Source organism: Zea mays, chromosome 2 (assembly GCF_902167145.1).
Source record: "Zea mays cultivar B73 chromosome 2, Zm-B73-REFERENCE-NAM-5.0, whole genome shotgun sequence".
Classification (NCBI taxonomy): domain Eukaryota; kingdom Viridiplantae; phylum Streptophyta; class Magnoliopsida; order Poales; family Poaceae; genus Zea; species Zea mays.
This window is the reverse complement of record NC_050097.1, coordinates 35925688-35946326: the sequence shown is the minus strand read 5'-3', so window position 1 is coordinate 35946326 and position 20639 is coordinate 35925688. Positions and strand designations below refer to the sequence as shown.

Sequence of the window (20639 nt, the reverse complement as noted above, 5' to 3'; positions counted from 1 at the left end):
ATAGATGGAGGGATATCCATTGACTGAAATATATGCTGTAAACACCTATTGACGTTGGCATAAATATGTATACAAAGTAGCATAAAAACACGCAATCGCTCATGCCCTAAGGGAGCTATCGCCCGCCGCACATGCCTCTGTGATCTGACGCTGCTCGCGCCTAGGGGAGGCCGTCGTCGCAGCTCGCCCCTAGGGAAGTCTGCCGCCGCCAATCCCATCTCAGTTGTGTTGCTGTGACGGTGCCGCGTCCGTCCGCCAACCGCGAACTTGTCGTTCCCTCGCCGCTGACCCCTTCTGTCCACATCAGAACCACCCGGCCACGCGTCGGCAGAGTCGTGCCCCGTTCGCGCCGGATCCTGCCAGACACGCGCGCTCGCATGTCGGCTATCGCCGTCGTGGTCCGCCCGCGTCGGATCAGCCCACCCACACACGTTGGTTCCACCGTCGCGCAACCGCTGCCGCCCTATGGCGCGCGGGGAACCACGAGATCGGGCGCGCGCGGACGGGATCGGCAGCGGCAGCAGGTTTTTGCACGGTCGCCACGCCGCCGACAACCGCCGCGTGCTGGATCCGGCGATCCGCTAGCCCGCAAGGCCACCGTCGCGCGCTCGGCCAGCCGCCCACGTTAGATCTGCCCGCCCGCAACCGCTACCGTGCTAAAACCCTAATTTGTGGTGGTCTCGAGTAGCTTTTATACACGACTCGAGGCTTGGTCTGTTTGAGGTGGTGCGGCTGAACCAAAAAGTGGGCGTTGGGTCGGAGCTTCCTGCCACACTTTAGAAGCCCAAAGCTCCTAATATCTAAACTATATATATATATATACCATATATTATTTATTATTGTATGAATCTATTAAAAAAAGATTAAAACAAAATTTTAATTAGGACAGATGGAAAATACTACTATATTAAGAATCTAATGTGGGTATGTGTTGCTACCACGGCTTCACCCTCCACAAGTCTAGCGCCCGCAAAAAAATAGTGCAGAACAAACACTCGAACCCACACCCACTTATAGCTCCAGAAATTTAGAGCTAACCATCGAACCACACATATTTTAATGTTTAAAAATAACAAAAAATATATCTGTAGCCTAGGCGCCGCTCACCACGCTCTCCCGCCTGATGGCAACACACATGCACATACCTAGCATATATATATATATATAACATATACATTATTTATTTATTATTGTATGAATCTATTAAAAAAGATTAAAACAGAATTTTAATTAGGACAGAGGGAAAACAAATGCGAAGACAGTTAAAAACAGGTACAAAAGTGTAAGAAACGTAAAAGAGGTAACGGAGACAACTAAAAACAGAGGTAAGAAGAAAAGTGTAAGAAAGAGAGAGGAAAGCTCTCGTTTCTAGCTTCCTTAGAGGAAAGCTCTCGTTCCTAGCAACCAAGCTAGCGAATCCAACCCAACCCGTCCATTTCTCCACATCCCCACCCTCCCTCCGTCTCCGCCTCCGCCTGCGCCACCCTCCAATCCGCGCCGGCGCGTCGCCACCCTACCCGATTGCTACCTCCTCGTGGTGGGCGCCGCTCCGATCCGCCCGATCCGCGCCGGCGCCTCGCCACCCTACCCGATTGCTACCTCCTCGTGGTGGGCGCCTGCTCCTGGAGTTCCGGCGCGCGGCGGGGGCGGCGTAGTAATGGAATCCGAGGACGACATGCACGACGCGAACGACTCCGCTGAAGACGATTTCTACAGCGGCGGGGAGGCCGGTCTCGCCGCCAGCGACGACGGAGACGCCGACTACGACTTTGCGGACCACGACTCCGACGACTCCGCGGAGCTCATCTCCCACAGACAGCAGGTGATCTCCGGCTCCCGGCCGTGGGTGGTGCGTGGCGTGTGTGAGAGTGGATCTGCTTCTGTACGGTGAATGCGGAAATGGAGGATTGTGAATCTAGGCGCTGGTTGGTTGGACGTTTATTAGGCGTTGCACGTGTAGAATATTGCCTCTGTAGTTTATTAGCGCAGACCGGGACGTGACTTGACGGCTCGAGAGAATGCTCTTTGATTTACCCTCATACAGATATACGTTGGTGATGCTAGTAAGGCATACCCAAATCAACTGCAAAATGCGTCGCTGAGTAATGCTGTTGATGCATGCAGTTCATGTCAGGCCCTAGGCAGCCACATTGTGGTAGACACTTCCCGTGAAAATTATGTAGATCAAATGATGATAGCCACATTTGCTATTGCACAATATCAATTTGGAGGGAGTAGTAATGTTAAGCTTTACCCTTTGGCATGCGGTTAGTCATGACACTATAACAGAAGTCAAGTTCCATCCTGCTTGATGAATTCCAAAATGTGGGGTATGTGAACTGCCAATGCTATGCAATCTGCATCTCTGTGACAAGTAGTGCATGAGAAAGTTTTGCCATATGAACAGCGAGAGAAATTTTTGCCATACTTTGGGACCCAAATTTGTTCAAATTTCTACCATTTGGAACTGGAGATTGCAGTACAATTTTTAATCACCAGCTGTAACAGAAAGAACATAATTTTCCGGTCAAAACAGAAAGAACATAATTGGGTGCAGTTCCTTCTAGTTTTGAAATGAATGGACAGACAAAAGTGGCGATGGCACAGTAAATATCACTTCATCTATTTCGTTTTTTTCATTATTTCTAGGGTTGCATCTCTTTCTGCCTAATATGTACATGTACATGCTATTTGTAGTTGGTACATAATTAATCGGATTGAGTGTGTGGGTGGGGGGCAGGGCCGAGATGGAATAGCATTTGGGACCAGGGAGTCCAATCTCAAGATTGTTCGTAGTCCAGTGCCCCTCAAAAAATGCCAAGTTGGATACCTGGATCCTTGAATCCAAGCAGTATTCTTATCCTGTGTCCATGTCCAAGTACCATTGTTGTGTCCAAAAACTTGTTGAATCAGACACAAATATTAAGCATAAGCTGAATTTATGACACCCGTGTCCACATCCAAGCAGCACAGGTCCAGCATCCTTGTTTTTTACAACTTCATTTTGGACAACGTTCATTTATGGTAAATTACAAATTAACCTGGATGTGGGTGGACACAACAGCTAGTTATTTATTTTGTTCAGCTACATTTATATACAATGTTCATGTTTCTTGCATATTTGTGTCCTGTTCTGAACTTTCATTTACTTAGCTATAAATAACTAAAAAAAAACATGATAGACAGTGTATTCATGAGTCCTTGAGATCAACATTGAGTTATGTCAGCATTCGGGGAAGGGCATACCCCCGACAGCCGCTAAGACACATTCAAGGATCCCGATATAGGAAGCTATTGCAGGGCCCGCTATGCTGGAACTACCGCTCCCAAGGCTCCATGCTTCGAGGACCTCCCTTGGCTCTGGTCAGAGGAGGAACTTGACGCCTGAGACTTGACATCAGGGCACTGGAAACGGATAACTACACACAACATTATAGAGTCACGCGAAAGGGCCTCTAGCTAAGTTGGTTAGGTGGTCTGAATAGCACTCCTTATGTCCTGAATCCGAATCCCAGTGGGAGCGAATTTTAGGCTGAGGTTAAAAAAGGCCACTCGCTGGTTCCCCTGATTGTGTGCACACGAGATGGACTGACCTATAGGAGGCGGATCCTCGTGTAGGGGCTAGGAGGGCTCAAAGCACGAGTAAAGATCTGGCCTATAGGGGGCGGACCCTCATGTTGCACGGGGGGGCAGCTTTCATGACCTTTCTCGGTCGGGCCTCCAATTGAGCTTTTTAATATAATACCGTTGGGGCAGTCTTTCCCCTACCGACCGAGTTTTTTATAAAGTCATAGGGAGACCTAGGGCCCACCAGACCCCGGGGCGATCTAAGGGCCCGAGGCACATAGAGCCCCGAGAAAACCTAGAGAAGGAATGATATAAGTACACGGGGAGCCTTGTGCCTGCGGACATTAGCTAGCACTAGCAATTTAAAAGCCCTCAGGACCCTTGTGCCTTGGGGCCCCTCTTGAGAATAAGTCTAAGTCTCTAGGATCCCTCATGCTCCAGGGCATTATGAAGTATAAGTGTTTGGGGGCAGTCTAGGCCCTGAAACACACAACAACACTTAGGCGCTGGTAACCCTCTGCTGGCCCCAAGGTCCTTAAGCTCCCTGGTGTAATGGTGTTGTCTCGCAAAAGCGGTCGGGCCCAAGCATTTCATGGCCCAACGCACCATGAGGACAAGGCAGTCGACATGCCCAAGTGTAAACCTGTCACAAGACAAAAGGATGTGTCGGGGCCCACCGGGGACAATACTGTTAGAAACCACGCCGGAGAGACAACCTTCTGCAGGTTGCCGGCGAGCTCCTACCTCCCAGGTAAGTTTCTCTGGTATGAGAAACCTCACTCAGTCTCGCACACGCACACGAAGAACTGGGAACACTGAGACAAAACACAAGGGATTTTGGTGGTGCCCTATTGACTGCCCTTTCTTAGCCTCTAAGGCCATATATTTATAGAGCATTACAAGGAATAAAACCAGACTGCTATCAGCCCTGATACACGACCAGACCTGTCCATATAGGACTGCAACACTACCATATTAGCTATTTCCTAAAACCGAATAAGTAAACTAGCACCAATCAAGGATTACTTTCCTATCAATCTCCTCCTAAGCCTTGTGGTGCAATCTGTTGACATCCACCAATCCGACCTTTTTTTTGAACAAACGCAGGAGAGCTGCGTGTCATTATATTAAGAAGAAAAAAAAGAACATAGGAGAGACAAGACTTGTCAACCCCTAAATACAAAGGCCCTTAGGCCGAGACCCCCCCTGACATTAACACTACGCACCACGCACACACATAGCAACAACCCGACCAAATAACGACCACCAGCAGGAAAACTGCTAGGGTCCCCTAGGAAGCTGGCGCAGCAGGAGGTCCTGCATAGCTGATGCACCAGCCAAACACCAAACACTGCCCTCCTCAATCACAACACTCTGAACTCGCTGGGTGCGGGGCACAACCCCCTCAAAAACACAAGCATTATGGTGCTTCCAAATCTCCCAAGCGACCAAAATGATCAAGGAGTTAAGACCTTTTCTTAGACTCTTCTCCACTTTCTTGATACTTTGGCACCACCAATTTGAGAAACGAGTGCATCCATGCTGAGGAACAATGGCTAGGAGACCTAAATTGTGTAGTATGGACGTCCATATCTGCCGAGCGAACACGCAGGAGACAAGAATATGCTGGATGGTTTCCTCGGCCTGATCACACAGAGGGCAAACAACTGGATGGGGCAGACCTCTTTTTGCCAGTCGATCAGCTGCCCAAACCCTGTTTTTGATTGCCAACTATACAAAGAATTTGCATCTTAAGGGGGCTCAGGTCTTCCAGACACCAATCCGACCTTAGAGCGCAACTCCTGGAACTTGGTCTTTCCAAGTGACTTTGTCAGGAAATCCCCCAGCTGCCCTTCGCTCCTGATGAAGTCCACCTTGATCTGCCCATTATCAGCACACTCCCGGACAAAATGATACTTCACTTATATATGCTTGCGCTGACCATGTAACACTGGGTTCTTGATGAGAGCAATGGCTGATTTGTTGTCCACCTTGAGCATTAGAGCCTTCCTTGTTACTCCTTGCACTTCGGCCAGTACCTGTGCTAGCCATAATGCTTGACAAGCTGCATTGGCAGCACCTATGTACTCTGCTTCACAGGTTGACTGAGCCACCACCTTTTGCTTCATCGAAGTCCAAGTAACTGGACTATTGTTCTGGAAGAAAACTACTCCAGTCGTGCTCCTCCTGCCATCAATGTCCTCGGCATAATCACTATCACTGTACCCAATCAGCCCAACCTCCTTTCCTTTCTTTGTACCGAACCACAGACCCCAATTCTTGGTCCTTTTCACATACCTCAGGATGTGCTTTACAACCATCATGTGATCTTTGTGTGGTTCTTCTAGAAACCGGCTGGCATAACCCACTGCAAAAGCAAGGTCAGGTCGAGTGTTGACCAAGTACCTTAAACTTTCTACTATGCTCCGGTATACAGTGGCATCCACCAGGGGTTCAGTGCTCATTTTGCTCAGCTTCAACCGTGTCTCCATGGGAGTCTGACACGGGTTGCATTCTTTCATACCATTCCTCTCTAGAATTTGTGCTGCATAAGATCCTCGGCTAAGAGATATTCCCTCCTTGCTTTGCCTTACTTCAATGCCTAGAAAGTACCGCAGTAACCCCAGGTCTGTCATCTTGAAAATAGCCACCATCTCTTGCTTGAATAGCTTGATATCCTCACAATTGGTTCCAGTGATTATCAAATCATCCACATACACTCCAACCACCAACTGTGACTTGCTGTCAGGGCCTATGGAGGCCCATGGAGGGGCTGCGGTAACAGTAGCCATGGGCCCTCCAAGGGGGATTAGATAAGGATAGTTAGAGATAAGATTAGAAGATTAGTTGAGATTATTTAGGAGATTAGTTGAGATTATCTAGGTAGGTTATCAGTTAGTAGTTTGTTGAGAGTTTTTAGGAGAGTTTTAAGGAGATAAGGATCTCTAGCTAGATAGGGCAGCCAGCTGGCCTATTTATGTAATCAATGAATGAGAAATAAAGTAGGCAAGAATTAGAAGGGAGAAACCCTCCTCTTGCTCGGCCGTGGGCAGAGTCACGCATGAACAGTACCGCACCACCTCCACCATCAGCCCCAACCATCGATACACCTCTCTAATCCCTCACCGATCTAGCGACCATAACATCTGGTATCGGCTAGCTTGGGTTTCGATCGGATCCCATGGCTTCTGCTGCCAATTTCGCGGCGTCATCCTGGCAACCGACGTCCCCATCTCCATGGACAGCGCCGCATGTCACCTTCGTCACGCCGTCCTGGCAACCGACGTCCCCATCTCCATGGGTTGCGCCGCATGCCACCTTCGTCGCCCCATCCTGGCAACCGGCGTCCCTATCTCCATGGGCAGCATCGCCTGCCAATTTTGTCACCACATCCTGGACGCCGGCGTGCCCATCCCCAGGGACAACGCCAAATTTCATCACATCATCTTCGTTGAAGGCGTCTCCGTCCCCATGGGCGACGCCACTAGGGGCAGCCACGGCTCAGCAATCACCAGCTCCATCGATGGGGGATTTGTGGACCAACATAAGGGCTGATCTCGCAAAGATGCAAGCCACGCTCCAGAAGGTTGAGCAAGGGCTGCTGCAAATCAAGGCAGCAGTGCAACATGAGCAGCACCAGCTGGCGTTGTCCGCATGGCTCCGGACGTCGGCGGCTGTGGGCATACAAGCTGCTGCTCGTGGCTTCCTTGCACGATGGAGAGTGCGGGAGATGCGCCGGCAGATGCTCGAGGCAGCCTTGGTGACGGTTGACCTCGGCACACAGGGGCGCGACCTCGCCCTGTCGGACGGCCATCAGCAGTGGCACCGGGCCACTATCTCCAAGTGCGAGCATGGTACGTGTCCCGCGGGTGACGAACTTCAACTCTACGACAGCGGCAGTAGGGAAGTTACTCACCTCGTCATCAACAAGGGCGCACTATTTAGCGCCACCACATTCCGCTACCGGCCGCCACGAGGGCGCCTCCGGTGGTTATTGTTGCGACCTATTCCAGGTGCCTGTCCATATGCTCCCCTTTCGTGCAGATGGCGTCCATGGGATCCAGGTGGCTGCACACGTGCAAGTCCAATGCGCTGAGGGTGTCCGCCTTATCTTATGGGGTAAAAAAAATAGATTCGGAATAATAAGATAAGCCGAGATGTAAAAGGCTTGTCTTCTAGGTGTCTGGTTTTGGATCAAGTAGACTCGGTCTTTGAGACCCCGTTATGCGGCAGCTCGAGGACGAGCTGTTGTCTAGGAGGGGTGTAGTGTCAGGGCCTAAGGAGGCCCACGGAGGGGCTGCGGCAGTAGCAGCCATGGGCCCTCCAAGGGGGATTAGATAAGGATAGTTAGAGATAAGATTAGAAGATTAATTGAGATTATTTAGGAGATTAGTTGAGATTATTTAGGAAGGTTATCAGTTAGTAGTTTGTTGAGAGTTTTAGGAGAGTTTTAAGGAGATAAGGATCACTAGCTAGATAGGGGCGACCAACCGGCCTATTTATGTAATCAATGGATGAGAAATAAAGCAGACAAGAATTAGAAGGGAGTAACCCTCCTCTTGCTCGGTCGTGGGCAGAGGCCCCCGGCCGGTGTTCCTGCCCATCGATACCCCTCTCCAATCCCTCACCGATCTAGCGACCATAACATACACAACTGTTTTTACCGCATCTCCCCAAGACCAGTCAGGGAGTTTTTAGCCTTGAGCATGCTCCTTGCTGCTGCGACAAAAGTCCCATTCTGACGCTCCACCACACCGTTCTGTTGAGAGCTGTACGACGCAGTGTGTTGTCGGTGAACACCACCAGCCGCACAATACTCCGCGAACTCGCCCGTGGTGAACTCTCCACCTCGATCAGTTCGAAGTGTCTTCAGCTTGAGTCCAGACTCTCCTTCAGCTTGCATCCGAATTCTTTTCATAGCATCAGCAGCTTGGTCCTTCGACGAGATGGCAACCATCCACATGTATCTGCTCAGATCATCCACCAACAACAAGAAATATTTGTTACCTCTTGGGGTCATTGGTGTAATGGGGCCACACAGGTCACCATGCACCAACTCCAAGCGTTGCTTTGCCCGGTACTCCGCTTGCGCCGGAAAGGAGGTGCGCTTCTGCTTGCCTGTCTGGCAGGCCTCGCACACTCTTTCCACCCGTCCGAGCTTGGGCAAGCCTCGAACTAACTCTTCCTTCTCAAGCTTCCGCAGTGCAGCCATATTTACATGGCTGAACCTCTCATGCCACCGCCACTCCGCCAGACCACTTCATCTTCATGCCCACATACAGCTAGACACATAGGTTGCGCAATCTTCAGATGGAGAAGATACAACCTGTTTTCAACCCGCACTATTCTTGCCAGCAATCTTCCATCAGGTTCTTGAATACGCATCACCCCATCATCAACATGGATCTTGTATTTTGCTTCATCAAGCTGCCCAATACTAATGATGTTTGTCGTCAGTCGGGGAATGAAATAAGCCCCAACAAATGACCTGATCTCGCCATTCTTGCATACGGACTTGATGGTTCCATGTCCCTTGATCCGAGCCACCGAATTGTCACCAAACCGGACAGTGCCCAACACTTTTGTGTCCAGATCAGTGAAGACAGCCCTAGATCCAGACATATGGTTTGTGGCTCCTGTGTCCAGGATCCAGGTTCCCTCCAGTTTCTCCTCTTCTTGACGCTGCAGAAACACCTTCTCCTCCCTGATCTCTAGATGAGAACCAGACATCTTGCAGCATGTTTGAAGTTCTGAGGAGGATTTTAGCGGGAACGTTCTTGCGACAAGAAGTGTAGCCTCCTCCTCTTCTTAGACAGCATGTGCTTGCTCCTTCTTGTGCTTTGATGGACACTATCGTGCCTAGTGTCCCATTTTGCCACACCTCCTGCACTCATCATCGGTGGCCTTTCTAGATGGTGGCCCACTAGGTGAGCGCCCTCCTCGACCACGACCATGACCATGGCCACGAAATCCTCCACCATGGCACCCTGATCATCCACTGGAATTGCTTCGAGGGTGGTACTCGACCTCCTTCGTGCGTCGGGCATTCTACTCCTCCGTGAGGTAGAGTCGACCGCTGTGTTGCAGTGATCCTGGGGCCTCCTCGAAGGCGTCCTCCGCTGCCCTCAGTCTCCCCACCATGTTAGACACAGAGAGGGTCGACAGGTCGAAGAGAGTGGTGATGGAGAGGACGATTTGCTTGAACCGCAGCGGAACGCCGTGAGCAATCTTCACGATCTTCTCCTCTTCAACACTAGCTCCGAGGTTGGAGAGTTCCGCTGCCGTGCCATTCAGACTAGCGCGAAATCTTCGACGGACTCACCGTCGTTGAACGTCGCCAAGTCGAACTTCGTCCGAAGCAGCACGTCAGCAGTCTTCTTCATGCGATCATCGCCGACTCGCAGATCTGCAATGGTCTTCCACGCCTCCTTTGTCGTAAGCTTATCGGCGATCGAAGACACCATCTCTGATGGCACCACGCTGCAAAGAGCGTCGAGTGCCATCATCTCTTCATGAATATCTGCTCCTCCGTGCTCGATGACGTCCCACAACATCCTCGCCCTCAGCTTCACCTTCATCAGGAGCGCCCAGTCCAAGTAATTGGTCTTGGTGAGTGTGGGATATCCACTCCGTGCACTCACCTCACGGATTACTCGCTGGACCATTGCTCTGCTTTGGAGGTGTCGTCGCCGGACTTCTTGGATGTTACACTGCTGTCAACAGTCTTCCCTGACGACATCTTGGCACCCCTTGGCTCTGATACCACTTGTTAGAAACCACGCCGGAGAGACAACCTTCTACAGGTTGTCGGCGAGCTCCTACCTCCTAGGTAAGTTTCTCAAGTATGAGAAACCTCACTTATGGGGTGTTTGGTTTGAGGAATCACTCCATCCAAAATGAGGTGGTGCATCATGGGTTCATTCCTCAAATTTGGTGGGATGACCCAATTCCTCATATTAGTACTAACTAACTAATTACGAGGAATGTGGTAATGATGGATCAACTCATTCCATTCCACAAACCAAACAAAAAAAATAAGAGTGAGAAGATGATGAACTAGCTCATTCCTCAAACCAAACACCCTATTAGTCTCACACGCACACGAAGAACTGGGAACACTGAGACAGAACACTGGAGATTTTGGTGGCGCCCTATTGACTGCCTTTTCTTAGACTCTAAGGCCATATATAGACCATTACAAGGAAACAAACTGACCATTACAAGGAAATAAACCAGACTGCTATCAGCCCTGATACACGACCAGACCTGTCCATATAGGACTGCAACACTACTGTATTAGCTATTTCCTAAAACCGAATAAGTAAACTAGCACCAATCAATGATTACTTTCCTATCAAATACGACCCTAGGCAATGGCCCCCACATCTAAGGACCCGAGGATAAATCCATAGTGATTGCTTGTATAAGTCTCAGGTACAACACATTAAATCCGTGACAAGTATGTTGTCACCCCGTACGACTCTAAGAACAAGATAAGAACGTGGTAGTTGGGACTTAGCCGGCGTGGTCCGAGGTGCAGGTAACCTCTTCATCCCTTGCACTATAAAAGGGAGGGGATGAGCAACATTTAACAGGGTCAGTTCAGATTCGCTGACTAGACTCCATTCTAGACACTTGCAATAGATTTCATTTAGTAGGCAGGCATAAAGGTAAATTAGGGCCATTAGGCTAGAACTCGCACCACAACCAAAGGGTGAGGGGGGAGCTAGAAGGCCTTGATGCCCATTGTTGTTTGAGCTTGTAATTTTTTCCTCCTTTGTGTTCATTAATCGATGAGTAGCAAGAGGACGTAGGGTATTACACATACTGCGTCCTGAACCTCTCTAACTGCCCACGTGTTGGCTTCCACTCGTGCCCAGGTTCAGCACGACCACCGACCTGCGACGTGCTCCCTCCTAAGCCTCTCTCTTTCTGGTACCCTGGTGTTGTCACACAACGACAAGTTAGTTAGTTATTACTTCTTTGTGTTAGGATGAGGGTTTCATCGGCACCAAGATTCTTTTAACAGGCAGAATTCTAAACTTGATTAGCTTCTACGGCTTATACTTTTTCTGTGTCTCCTTCCCAACACTATCACTTCCTATCAATCTCAATCTACTTGGAGGACACTTTGGAATAAAGTATTATAGTTCAAGAAACTGCTATTCGTTAATGGTTTACTCTGTCTTGGCAATTATGGGGACATGCTGAAACTGCCGTACTTTTCTTGTTCATACAAGAATGCCCAGCTCTCCTGCGTGTTCAAGAAAATAAAACATGTTGAAACTGAAATAACTATAAACCCTCATGAACTATTGTTCTTACACTCGTTTGTTTATTTGTGCCACAGCAAAATTATAGTATATTGAGTGAAGTTGATATACAGCGGCGCCAAGAGGATGATATAAATAGGGTTTCAACCGTTCTTTCAATTTCCAAACCAGAAGCATGTGTTCTTCTCCGCAACTATAACTGGTATAGTCCTCACCTGCAAGAAGATTGTAAGCTTACTCTTGTAGTTTGCTTCTTCTGCTACCTTGCTAATATTTTTAGACAATAGGCTATCAAAATTGGAGCTGTTGCAAGTAAAGCTTAAGGTTTTGTGTTCTATCTACAGCTTATGCTATTGGCTCATGTTCATTTGCTTTAGTGACACTGTTGTAGCCCATTAACTTTAGTGCAATCTACTTGTATAAAATCAATTATTGCTTCTAGAGGTGTACTTCATTGTTTCTTGGTGCGTTGATTTAAGGCACATGGTGCCGATCTGTCATTTTTTGTGTTAATTTCAGTGTCTTGTTCTAATGTCCACTGTACAGGAGTGTTAGTAAGGTGCATGACGAATGGTTTGCTGATGAAGAGCGTGTCCGGAAGGTTGTGGGTTTACCAGAGAAGCATAATGAAATGCCAAATGACAGAGAAGTATTCCCATGCTTCATTAGTTTCGCCTGTTCGTCCAGTTGCCTAAGCATGTTTGTTCTCTCTCATTAGTATAGTTATTCTGCACTGTTAGTTTTAATCTTGTTGCAAGCGTGCACACTAGTGTATCTACAGGACTGAGGCATCATGTCGAAGTGCACATTTAGTTTAATAGCTTGCATGTAGAGAAATATCTGGTGAATTAATGGACCACTTTGGTCTCTGGGTGGCTTTTGTGGTATTGAATAACTGCTTGAGCTGTGTGTGTGTGTGTGCGCGCGCGCACGTCGACACGATCTCCCATATCTTTGCAGCTAGTGGTGCAGGGTTATTTGCTCATAGTCATAGCGCTCTCTCTCTCTTCATAGAGCTTGACAGTAGAAGGGAATACACATTATCTTGGTGTACTATGTACTGATGTACTCCCTATGTAGTCTTCGTATTGTGTGTGCGTTCTTGTCTTTATTGTGTTCATGGGAAGTCTTAGGGAGTGCTCATTATCAACAGTTTTGTAATTTTTTAACCTTTTACCCATGAAATGTTGGTTGATTATTTGCTCTCATATTTCTGCAGTTACTGATAGATCAAATTATAGTTAGAGATTTAGTCCTATAGATAGAATCCCATCTCCTTATTCGAATCTATAATCCTCGTGCTAAATAAAAGCTGTGGTGGTCTTCTGGAGATGAATACAGTATTATTATCCTCAAACTTGTAAGTTTCTTTCAGTATCCTCACCCCACTTGTAGAATGGGTATTGGATGATGTAAAAAGGTGTCTGTGTATGTATAGTACATTAGTACTGTAGTGCATAAAATACAGAAACATCTATTGCATTTGTAGACTTGTAGTCATTCATATTATTTGGTCCCTGTGTATTTTTTATGGATAAACATTAATTTTAGCAACAATTTATTTCAGTATGCATTACTACCAACTCCTGTTATTGGGAAAAATTGTTTGCCATGCTTGTGTGGTTGGAAGTCTGTGAAGCACATGTATTAGCAGAGTTTTGTGCATGTTATGCATCGTGTGCTTCTGCCCTTTAACTTGCTTATTGCCACTGGTTTCTACTGAACGTTGATTGGGAACCTTAATACTCCTGAATAGCTCAATGCTTAAATCCTTGGTGCTTATGCATTTGTTTATATTATAATAGGTAACATGTGGAATATGTTTCGAAAGTTGCCCTCGTGGGTCGATGAGTGCTGCTGCATGTGGTCATCCTTTCTGCAGTACATGTTGGAGAGGTTTGTCAATTGGGGCTTGAAATATTTATCTACATGCAAAGGAACCTTGGATTCTTATATTTTGTGAAATCAGTTCCACTTCATAATCTATGAAGCCATATATCCACAGCAACCACTCCTTCAACCTTGTATTTAGGCTGGTACTATTTATAGTTAGTGATTCCATATTTAGTTCATATATTTTGTTCTGCTACTACAGTTTTTGTTGGCATTGTCATTTCTGCTTCGCTTTTGCAAATACCTTTGTGATTGATGTCATAGTTACTTATAAAGCTTGCTCAAACAAGAAAGTGACATCAAGCTATTGTCTTCAGTTACATCTTCATTATACCACCCAAAGTTATTACCTGTTGTTTTAATAAATTTGTTGAGATAACTAGGTTCCACTACTTGACCATTTTTGCTGTCATATGTTTTCTGTCTAGTTGAGAGGCTAATCCCTTATATTACTGTCTGACCTTGGTGTTAGATTTATTTCATTGCATATTAATGTGCTGCATGCCTGCACTTTACCCTTACATGCCCATAGTGCATGTGGATGTAATCCAGTTTGGGCATACACTACTTGGGTAAAGAATCGGGTACTAATAATTAATGACTTTGCATGCACCAATTTATTATCCAAGTTCCAAGTCTCATTATGGTGGTGGGGTGTTACTCTTTTGTTTTTATTGTACTTTTGGACATCTTTGTCTTGTTACTTCATCATTTCATGGAAGCAACTTTCTTTAAAGGGCTCTACCGAATTTTACTATGTCACTAAGTAACATTTTAATAATGTATTGGCAGGTTACATTAGCACTGCTATAAGTGATGGTCCAGGATGTTTGATGTTGAGGTGTCCTGATCCATCTTGTGCTGCTGCTGTTGGACAAGATATGATAAATTCACTGGCTGCTGATGATGATAAGGAAAAGTATGGGCGATATCTTCGCAGATCTTACATTGAGGATAATAGAAAGGTGTGTTGGTATAATTGTATAGATGTTAGCACCAACCACAGTAGACAGTGCCATGAACAATAAAAAGCTGTGCAGTTGATAATTAGATTTTTTCAATTCAATAGAGTTCATTTATTTTTTTGGAGTAAATAATTGTGAGAATTGCTGTCTCCATGTTCCTTTTTTCTCAGAATAAGTCAACATTTTCCATGCATTTTGAATAATTGACCACTGTGTTCTCTTTTGCTCACAGCAATTGGATTCTTTGTACTAGGTCAATTCAAAGTCTTATGATGTTGAGTGGTAGATATGATACTGCATTTGACTACCATATTTAACCAACATTGAGTTTGACACTTGACATGTTTTAAATCCATGTTAATCGAATTGGATTGTTTGGGACAGACAAAATGGTGTCCTGCGCCTGGATGTGAATACGCAGTGGAATTCGTCATGGGCAGTGGCAGCTATGATGTTAATTGCAACTGTTCATATGGGTTTTGTTGGAATGTGAGTGCTCAAACTGATTAGTTCATTTTTACATAATCAGCAGACCATATATTTTATTCTTTTTTTCAGTGCACCGAGGAAGCTCATCGTCCAGTAGACTGTGCCACTGTTTCGAAGTGGATCCTCAAGAACAGTGCAGAGTCAGAGAATATGAATTGGTATAGAAGAATTTATAGTTTTTTGCCATCGGGTCTTTAAACTGCAGACTTTGGATTCTTCTATTATATTTGTTTTTTTCTTTCTTATATTTATTTTTCTGTTTCATGTGCAACATTGATGCATAAAAAATGTTCCTTTAGTTGATGTTCTTTAACTGGCATAATGATTAGTTCACCATTTATTTAGGGCCTGTTTGATACAAGGGCTAATTGCTAGCTAGCTCAAAATTAGCTCTAGTGCATTCAAACAGGAGAGCTAATAGATGGGCTAATGTTTTAGCCACATCTTCAACTAGTTGTTAGCCAACTAGCTAGCCAACCACAGGTAATTTGGGCTATTTTTTAGCCCCAGCTAGTAACTAGCCATGTGTATCCAAACTGACCCTTAGTGCTGTGAAAAATATGGTTGCATGGTCTGAGAAGTACAGTTTCTTTTTTGTCAACCTCAGTTCAAGTGTGGTCAAGGTTTTGTTCGCTTGTGGCCGCTGGTTGTGTTTAAGGTTTTGTTGGCGAGTCCTTTTTGTAACTTCTTTGCCCCTATAGGGGTTGTACGTGTCATCTAGACTCCTTTCTTCTTAATATTTTTTTTCTCGAAAGCGCATGAGAACTGCACATCATTATATTAAGAAAAAAATATGGGGCCCTAGAGGGCCAGTACAGTACAACAGCCGGCCTCCTTACGGCAGCCAGACACAGACATAAACATATTTATCCATGAGTAAACACGTAAACTACGACCAGCAGCAAACTAAGCACTCCCAGGCTTAAGGCCAAAACCTTCTAATGTCTACTGCCCCAGCCAGGCCCCACAAATGAGCATCTTCATGAATATGTTGTAGGACAATGTTGATGTTTGGGGAGGCACCATCAGACACACAAGCATTCCTGTGTTTCCGTAGCCACCATGCCACTAGGATCACAATGGAGTTAAAGCCCTTTTTCTGGATTTTAGGCACCTTTCTTTCAGCCTCCCTCCAGCATTCCTGGAAAACAACGTCAGCAGTCCCAGGAGATAGAAACTGCAGCCCCACCTTGCTTAGGACTTGAAACCAAATATCCCTAGCAAAAACACATGATACCAAAATGTGCTGGACTGTTTCTTCCTGCTGATCACATAGAGGGCAACTTTCCTGGTGGTCAAGGCCCCGACGAGCTAGTGTATCAGCAGTCCAACATCTATTTAGTGAGGTCAACCAAACAAAGAATTTACATCGTGGAGGAGCCCAACTTTTCCATATCCTTTCAGTTAGCTCAAACAAAGTTGACCCAGCTAGAAACCATTTGTATGCTGATTTTGCAGAGTATTCCCCTGAGGATGTAGGTAGCCATATGTGCATATCAGGGACCTATGGATGAAGTTGTACCCCCTGAATCAAATCCCAAATCTTAAAGTACTAGGATAGAACTTGTTCCGGCAGACTTACAATGATATCATTCACCCATCTGTTTTCAATCAAAGCTTCAATATAATGATGCATAAGTTGTCCTGCGCGTTCGAGAAAAAAATGTGATTGAGTTCGTGAGGTCCCTGTTGTTGTTTGAGATCCTGTAAGGTTACTGTACTTGGCTATTGTGGCCCTTCCTCTCTCTCTCTTAATGCAACCATGCACAGATCTCCTGTGTTTTTGAGAAAAAAACTGTCCAGTGTTGACTTTGCTACTGTCTATTCATGGTTTCAGGATACTGGCTAATTCAAAGCCTTGTCCCAAATGCAAACGGCCTATTGAAAAAAATCAGGGATGCATGCACATCACATGCACTCCACCATGCAAATTTGAGTTCTGCTGGTAAGCATTCTTACTTTATGCATTTTATTCTTATTAGTGCTTGCAAATGAAACAAATTGATGGCTGCGCTATCTTACTACAGGCTATGTCTTGGTCCATGGTCAGAGCATGGAGAGAGGACTGGTGGATTTTATGCTTGTAACCGCTATGAGTCAGCAAGGCAAGAAGGAGCGGTAGGAGTTCTTCGCTTCCAATCTAATATCTTTTGTCTGACCTGCAAAGTTTGGGTCATGTACTAGATCTTCTCAATTTATTTATGTTTTGGTTTGTTGTGACTACAGTATGATGAATCTGAAAGGAGAAGAGAAATGGCAAAGAACTCCCTTGAGAGATACACACATTATTATGAACGATGGGCAGCCAATCAGTCGGTAAGTATTGAATGTGGTTGAAGTGACCTGAAACTTCAAATCTACATTAGCATGGAGTTCATTCAGAGTGACAATTGATGCATGCCAGCTGTTCTGTTGGCTGGAATTACTACTGTCCATTTTTTTGTTGGATGTTCATGTTGTTGGTTGAGAATCAAGAAAATAATGCTGAATAGTTTCAGTACAGAAATGACAGCTGAGTTCCGCATTTAGGCCTTGTTCGGTTACAAGGGATGAAATCCCACCATTAATCCAGGTCTGGATTGGGTGAATCCACACCTCACTCAATCCCATGGTGGGATTAAATTCATCATTTAATCCATGTATCTTTTAAAGCTAGTTATTCTTTTGATCCATGGATTCTAATATAAACTTGCGCATTATCTTCATGGATTTGTTCCATACCTAATGAGCTATGGATAGAATCCATGCCTTCCATAGTTAAAAAATTTTCCAAACCCTTGGATTATAATCCATGATGGGTTTAACCGAATAAATTTTTTTGAGAAGGCTTGGATTATTTTGGGGCATGGATTATGACATGGATTTAACTCTAATCCATGCTAATCTAGAGCTGGTTTGGTGTAAACGAGCAAGGCCTTAGGTGGTTTTATGAGATTTGGGTTCTTGTCTGCCTAAACCCTGTAGGATGAAAAAAAATGGTGGACTGTTGGTCGATATTGCAGTTCTCATATCACTACTTTGCGCTAGAAGCCTAGAGCACCTTTTTTAGTTACTTGAACATCTGTTTTGTTCATGGCGCAGTCGAGGCAAAAGGCACTGGGGGACCTTCAAAGCCTACAGAATGACAAGGTATATGATGTTTTCCATTGTTTATCTTCTTTCTTTATCCCCCCATTCACATTAACCTGATAAAATCATATACAATTGGAACATTAAGAACCTTCAAGCTGTTCGGCTGCCGGTTTTGATAATAGCTGCGGCTACAAATGTGCTGCAGAAGCTGCGTCCAGGCGGCGGCGGCAGCTGCTGCTGCAGAAGCAAGCAGCCGAATGGCTTGCTTAATGTTTTCCTTTTCAAGCAACCTTATAGTTTAGCTCTCTGTAACCTATCCAGAACTTGTACTAACATTGACTTCTCCATTTCTCTCTTCAGCTTGAAAGGTTAAGTGACATACAAAGTCAACCTGAGTCACAGCTGAAGTTCATTGTAGAGGCATGGTTACAGGTATTACTTCATTATTGTTCGTTAGCCAACTTTAGTTTTTGACAAGTCTTGTTGCTTTACCCTGACCAGTTTAATGTCAATGTACAGATTGTTGAATGCAGAAGGGTATTGAAGTGGACTTATGCCTATGGATTTTACCTGCCAGAGCATGAGCATGCCAAAAGACAGTTCTTTGAATATCTGCAAGGTTTGCAGTTTTGATCTCATAAATAAACATGTACAGACTATTAGACTTTGTTTAGGGATGCAAGTGATGGCACCAATGGGTAAAAGTGGGTCGGTTGGCTGGCCTATTTTTATCGTACTCTTGCTTTGAATCAAATGAGTTTTGGGTCAACCCAGTGACCCAAAAGAAATAGGACTTGCACCCCTACGGCCCTACCTATGTACTAAACTGGCTTATTCTTGGTGTCGTTTATCTAGGTGAGGCAGAATCTGGTTTGGAGCGGCTACATCAATGTGCAGAGAAAGAACTTCAAATATACCTTGACGCAGAATCTCCCTCGAAAGACTTCAATGATTTCCGTACAAAGTTGGCTGGATTAACTAGGTACATGTTACTTCTTTCTATGCCATCTATGCTTGCTTTGATGACATGAACAAAATTACAAAATAACTGCTATGTTGTATCCCTGTGGATGTTTACTGTGTTTCCTTTTTTTTCCCGTGAGGACTTGACCAGCTCTAAGGCTCTAAATTCAAAAACATGACCTTTTTTTTCCATTTGACATCTTTAATTTTACAGTGTGACTCGCAATTATTTTGAAAATCTCGTCCGGGCTCTGGAAACTGGATTAAATGATGTAGGCCCTTCCACTAGCCATGGCACATGCAGCAAAAGCGCAACTTCCAAGAGCCTCGGTGGTAAAAGTAAGAGTGGCAAGAACAGGGCATCAAGCAGCAGTTCCAAATCTGGCGGCTCAACCCGAGGTGTGGATGATAGTAACATCTGGACATGCGATCAGTGCACATATGCAAACCCCAAATCTGCCAGAGCCTGCCAGGCTTGTGATCGCCAGCATCGATAGCGGTGTCAGTCATTGCTAGAGATTTGGACCCCATTTGTCGAGAATTTTCTGGTGTTGCGCCGTGCGATACACAACATACATGAAAATTGAATATTAGCTGATCTCTGGGGGTAGGTTTTCGTGTATCATGGATTGTTTGTCGACTGACTGCGCATGTGAAGCCTCAACTCAGCATCCACTCCCATTTGTGTATATAAGTATATCCATATCTGTAACAATGTTTTGTTCAATGGAAGTAGCGGAGCTAGGAGGCGTCTGCTGCCAAAGGAACTCAACTGTTGTAGTGCTGTTGTAATGTAAGATGCATTGGTCAAATTTAAAGAAAGTTAGTCACCCTGTTACAGAAATTCCAAGGGAACTCTTGTTACATGTGATTGTGGTGGTTGACTGGTGCCAAATTCCTGCCCTTTAGCGTTTACAGAGAAGACAACGGTGTCGGTGGTTGTCTGCTGGGCCAGTAGAGCCCGACTGCACACACTTAACTTTCTGCCTGTTTGTCTCGGTTCTTGAGTGTGAAAATGTCTGTTTGGATGACCGGAACGGCTCTTATTCTGGTTAGAATATGAAGAGATGCTTTCAAACGCGCTTCCAACGGATTAATAACTGTGAATCGTTTTTTACCTCGAAATATTTCGCGCTTCCAGTAGATCTAGGTTCTTTCGAAACATATTTATATTTATACAATTCTTTATTTAGAATTAAGCTTCATTTAAATAATTAGACAAAATCATAGTTACATATAAATACTTCATTTATTGTATATGTTTTGATTAGGCAAAGAATAAAGGCCTTAGATAAATAGATTGTCTAATTCACCCACCTCTTAGACTTAAGTGTCCTACAAAAAGAACTTTGAAACAAAACCTAACTCAAAAAACGAGTTTTTGGTGTTGCAATAGCATCGGAAATGTTTTGTGTGC

General features: G+C 45.3%; 1 protein-coding gene across 3 annotated transcripts; it reads left to right on the top strand.

Annotated features, from left to right (window-relative positions):
* The first annotated feature begins 1297 nt into the window (after window positions 1-1297).
* Window positions 1298-20088, top strand: LOC100383448 (putative RING zinc finger domain superfamily protein). 3 transcript variants are annotated; one of them, XM_008670212.3, is made up of 15 exons: window positions 1298-1822; window positions 11918-12042; window positions 12387-12489; window positions 13646-13736; window positions 14526-14698; window positions 15083-15187; window positions 15257-15345; window positions 17025-17132; window positions 17215-17305; window positions 17414-17503; window positions 18269-18316; window positions 18620-18691; window positions 18779-18878; window positions 19115-19241; window positions 19437-20088. In XM_008670212.3, the coding sequence occupies exons 1-15, from the start codon at window positions 1658-1660 to the stop codon at window positions 19717-19719; spliced, it is 1770 nt and encodes a 589-aa protein (XP_008668434.1). In that variant the 5' UTR covers window positions 1298-1657; the 3' UTR covers window positions 19720-20088. The 3 variants fall into 3 exon arrangements, 2 of the variants coding, with proteins under 2 accessions (XP_008668434.1, NP_001349014.1); NR_156721.1 differs by having other exon boundaries at window positions 1423-1822; window positions 12387-12517; window positions 19499-19947; NM_001362085.1 differs by having other exon boundaries at window positions 1423-1822; window positions 19499-19947.
* The last annotated feature ends 551 nt before the right edge of the window (window positions 20089-20639 follow it).

Excerpts from the sequence above, each read along its gene's own strand:
- LOC100383448 (XM_008670212.3), top strand. The coding sequence starts at position 1,658 with ATGGAATCCGAGGACGACATGCACGACGCGAACGACTCCGCTGAAGAC. Across the intron at positions 14,699-15,082 it reads ACATTGAGGATAATAGAAAG|ACAAAATGGTGTCCTGCGCC; the intron begins GTGTGTTGGTAT and ends TGTTTGGGACAG. Across the intron at positions 17,504-18,268 it reads GATGGGCAGCCAATCAGTCG|TCGAGGCAAAAGGCACTGGG; the intron begins GTAAGTATTGAA and ends TTCATGGCGCAG.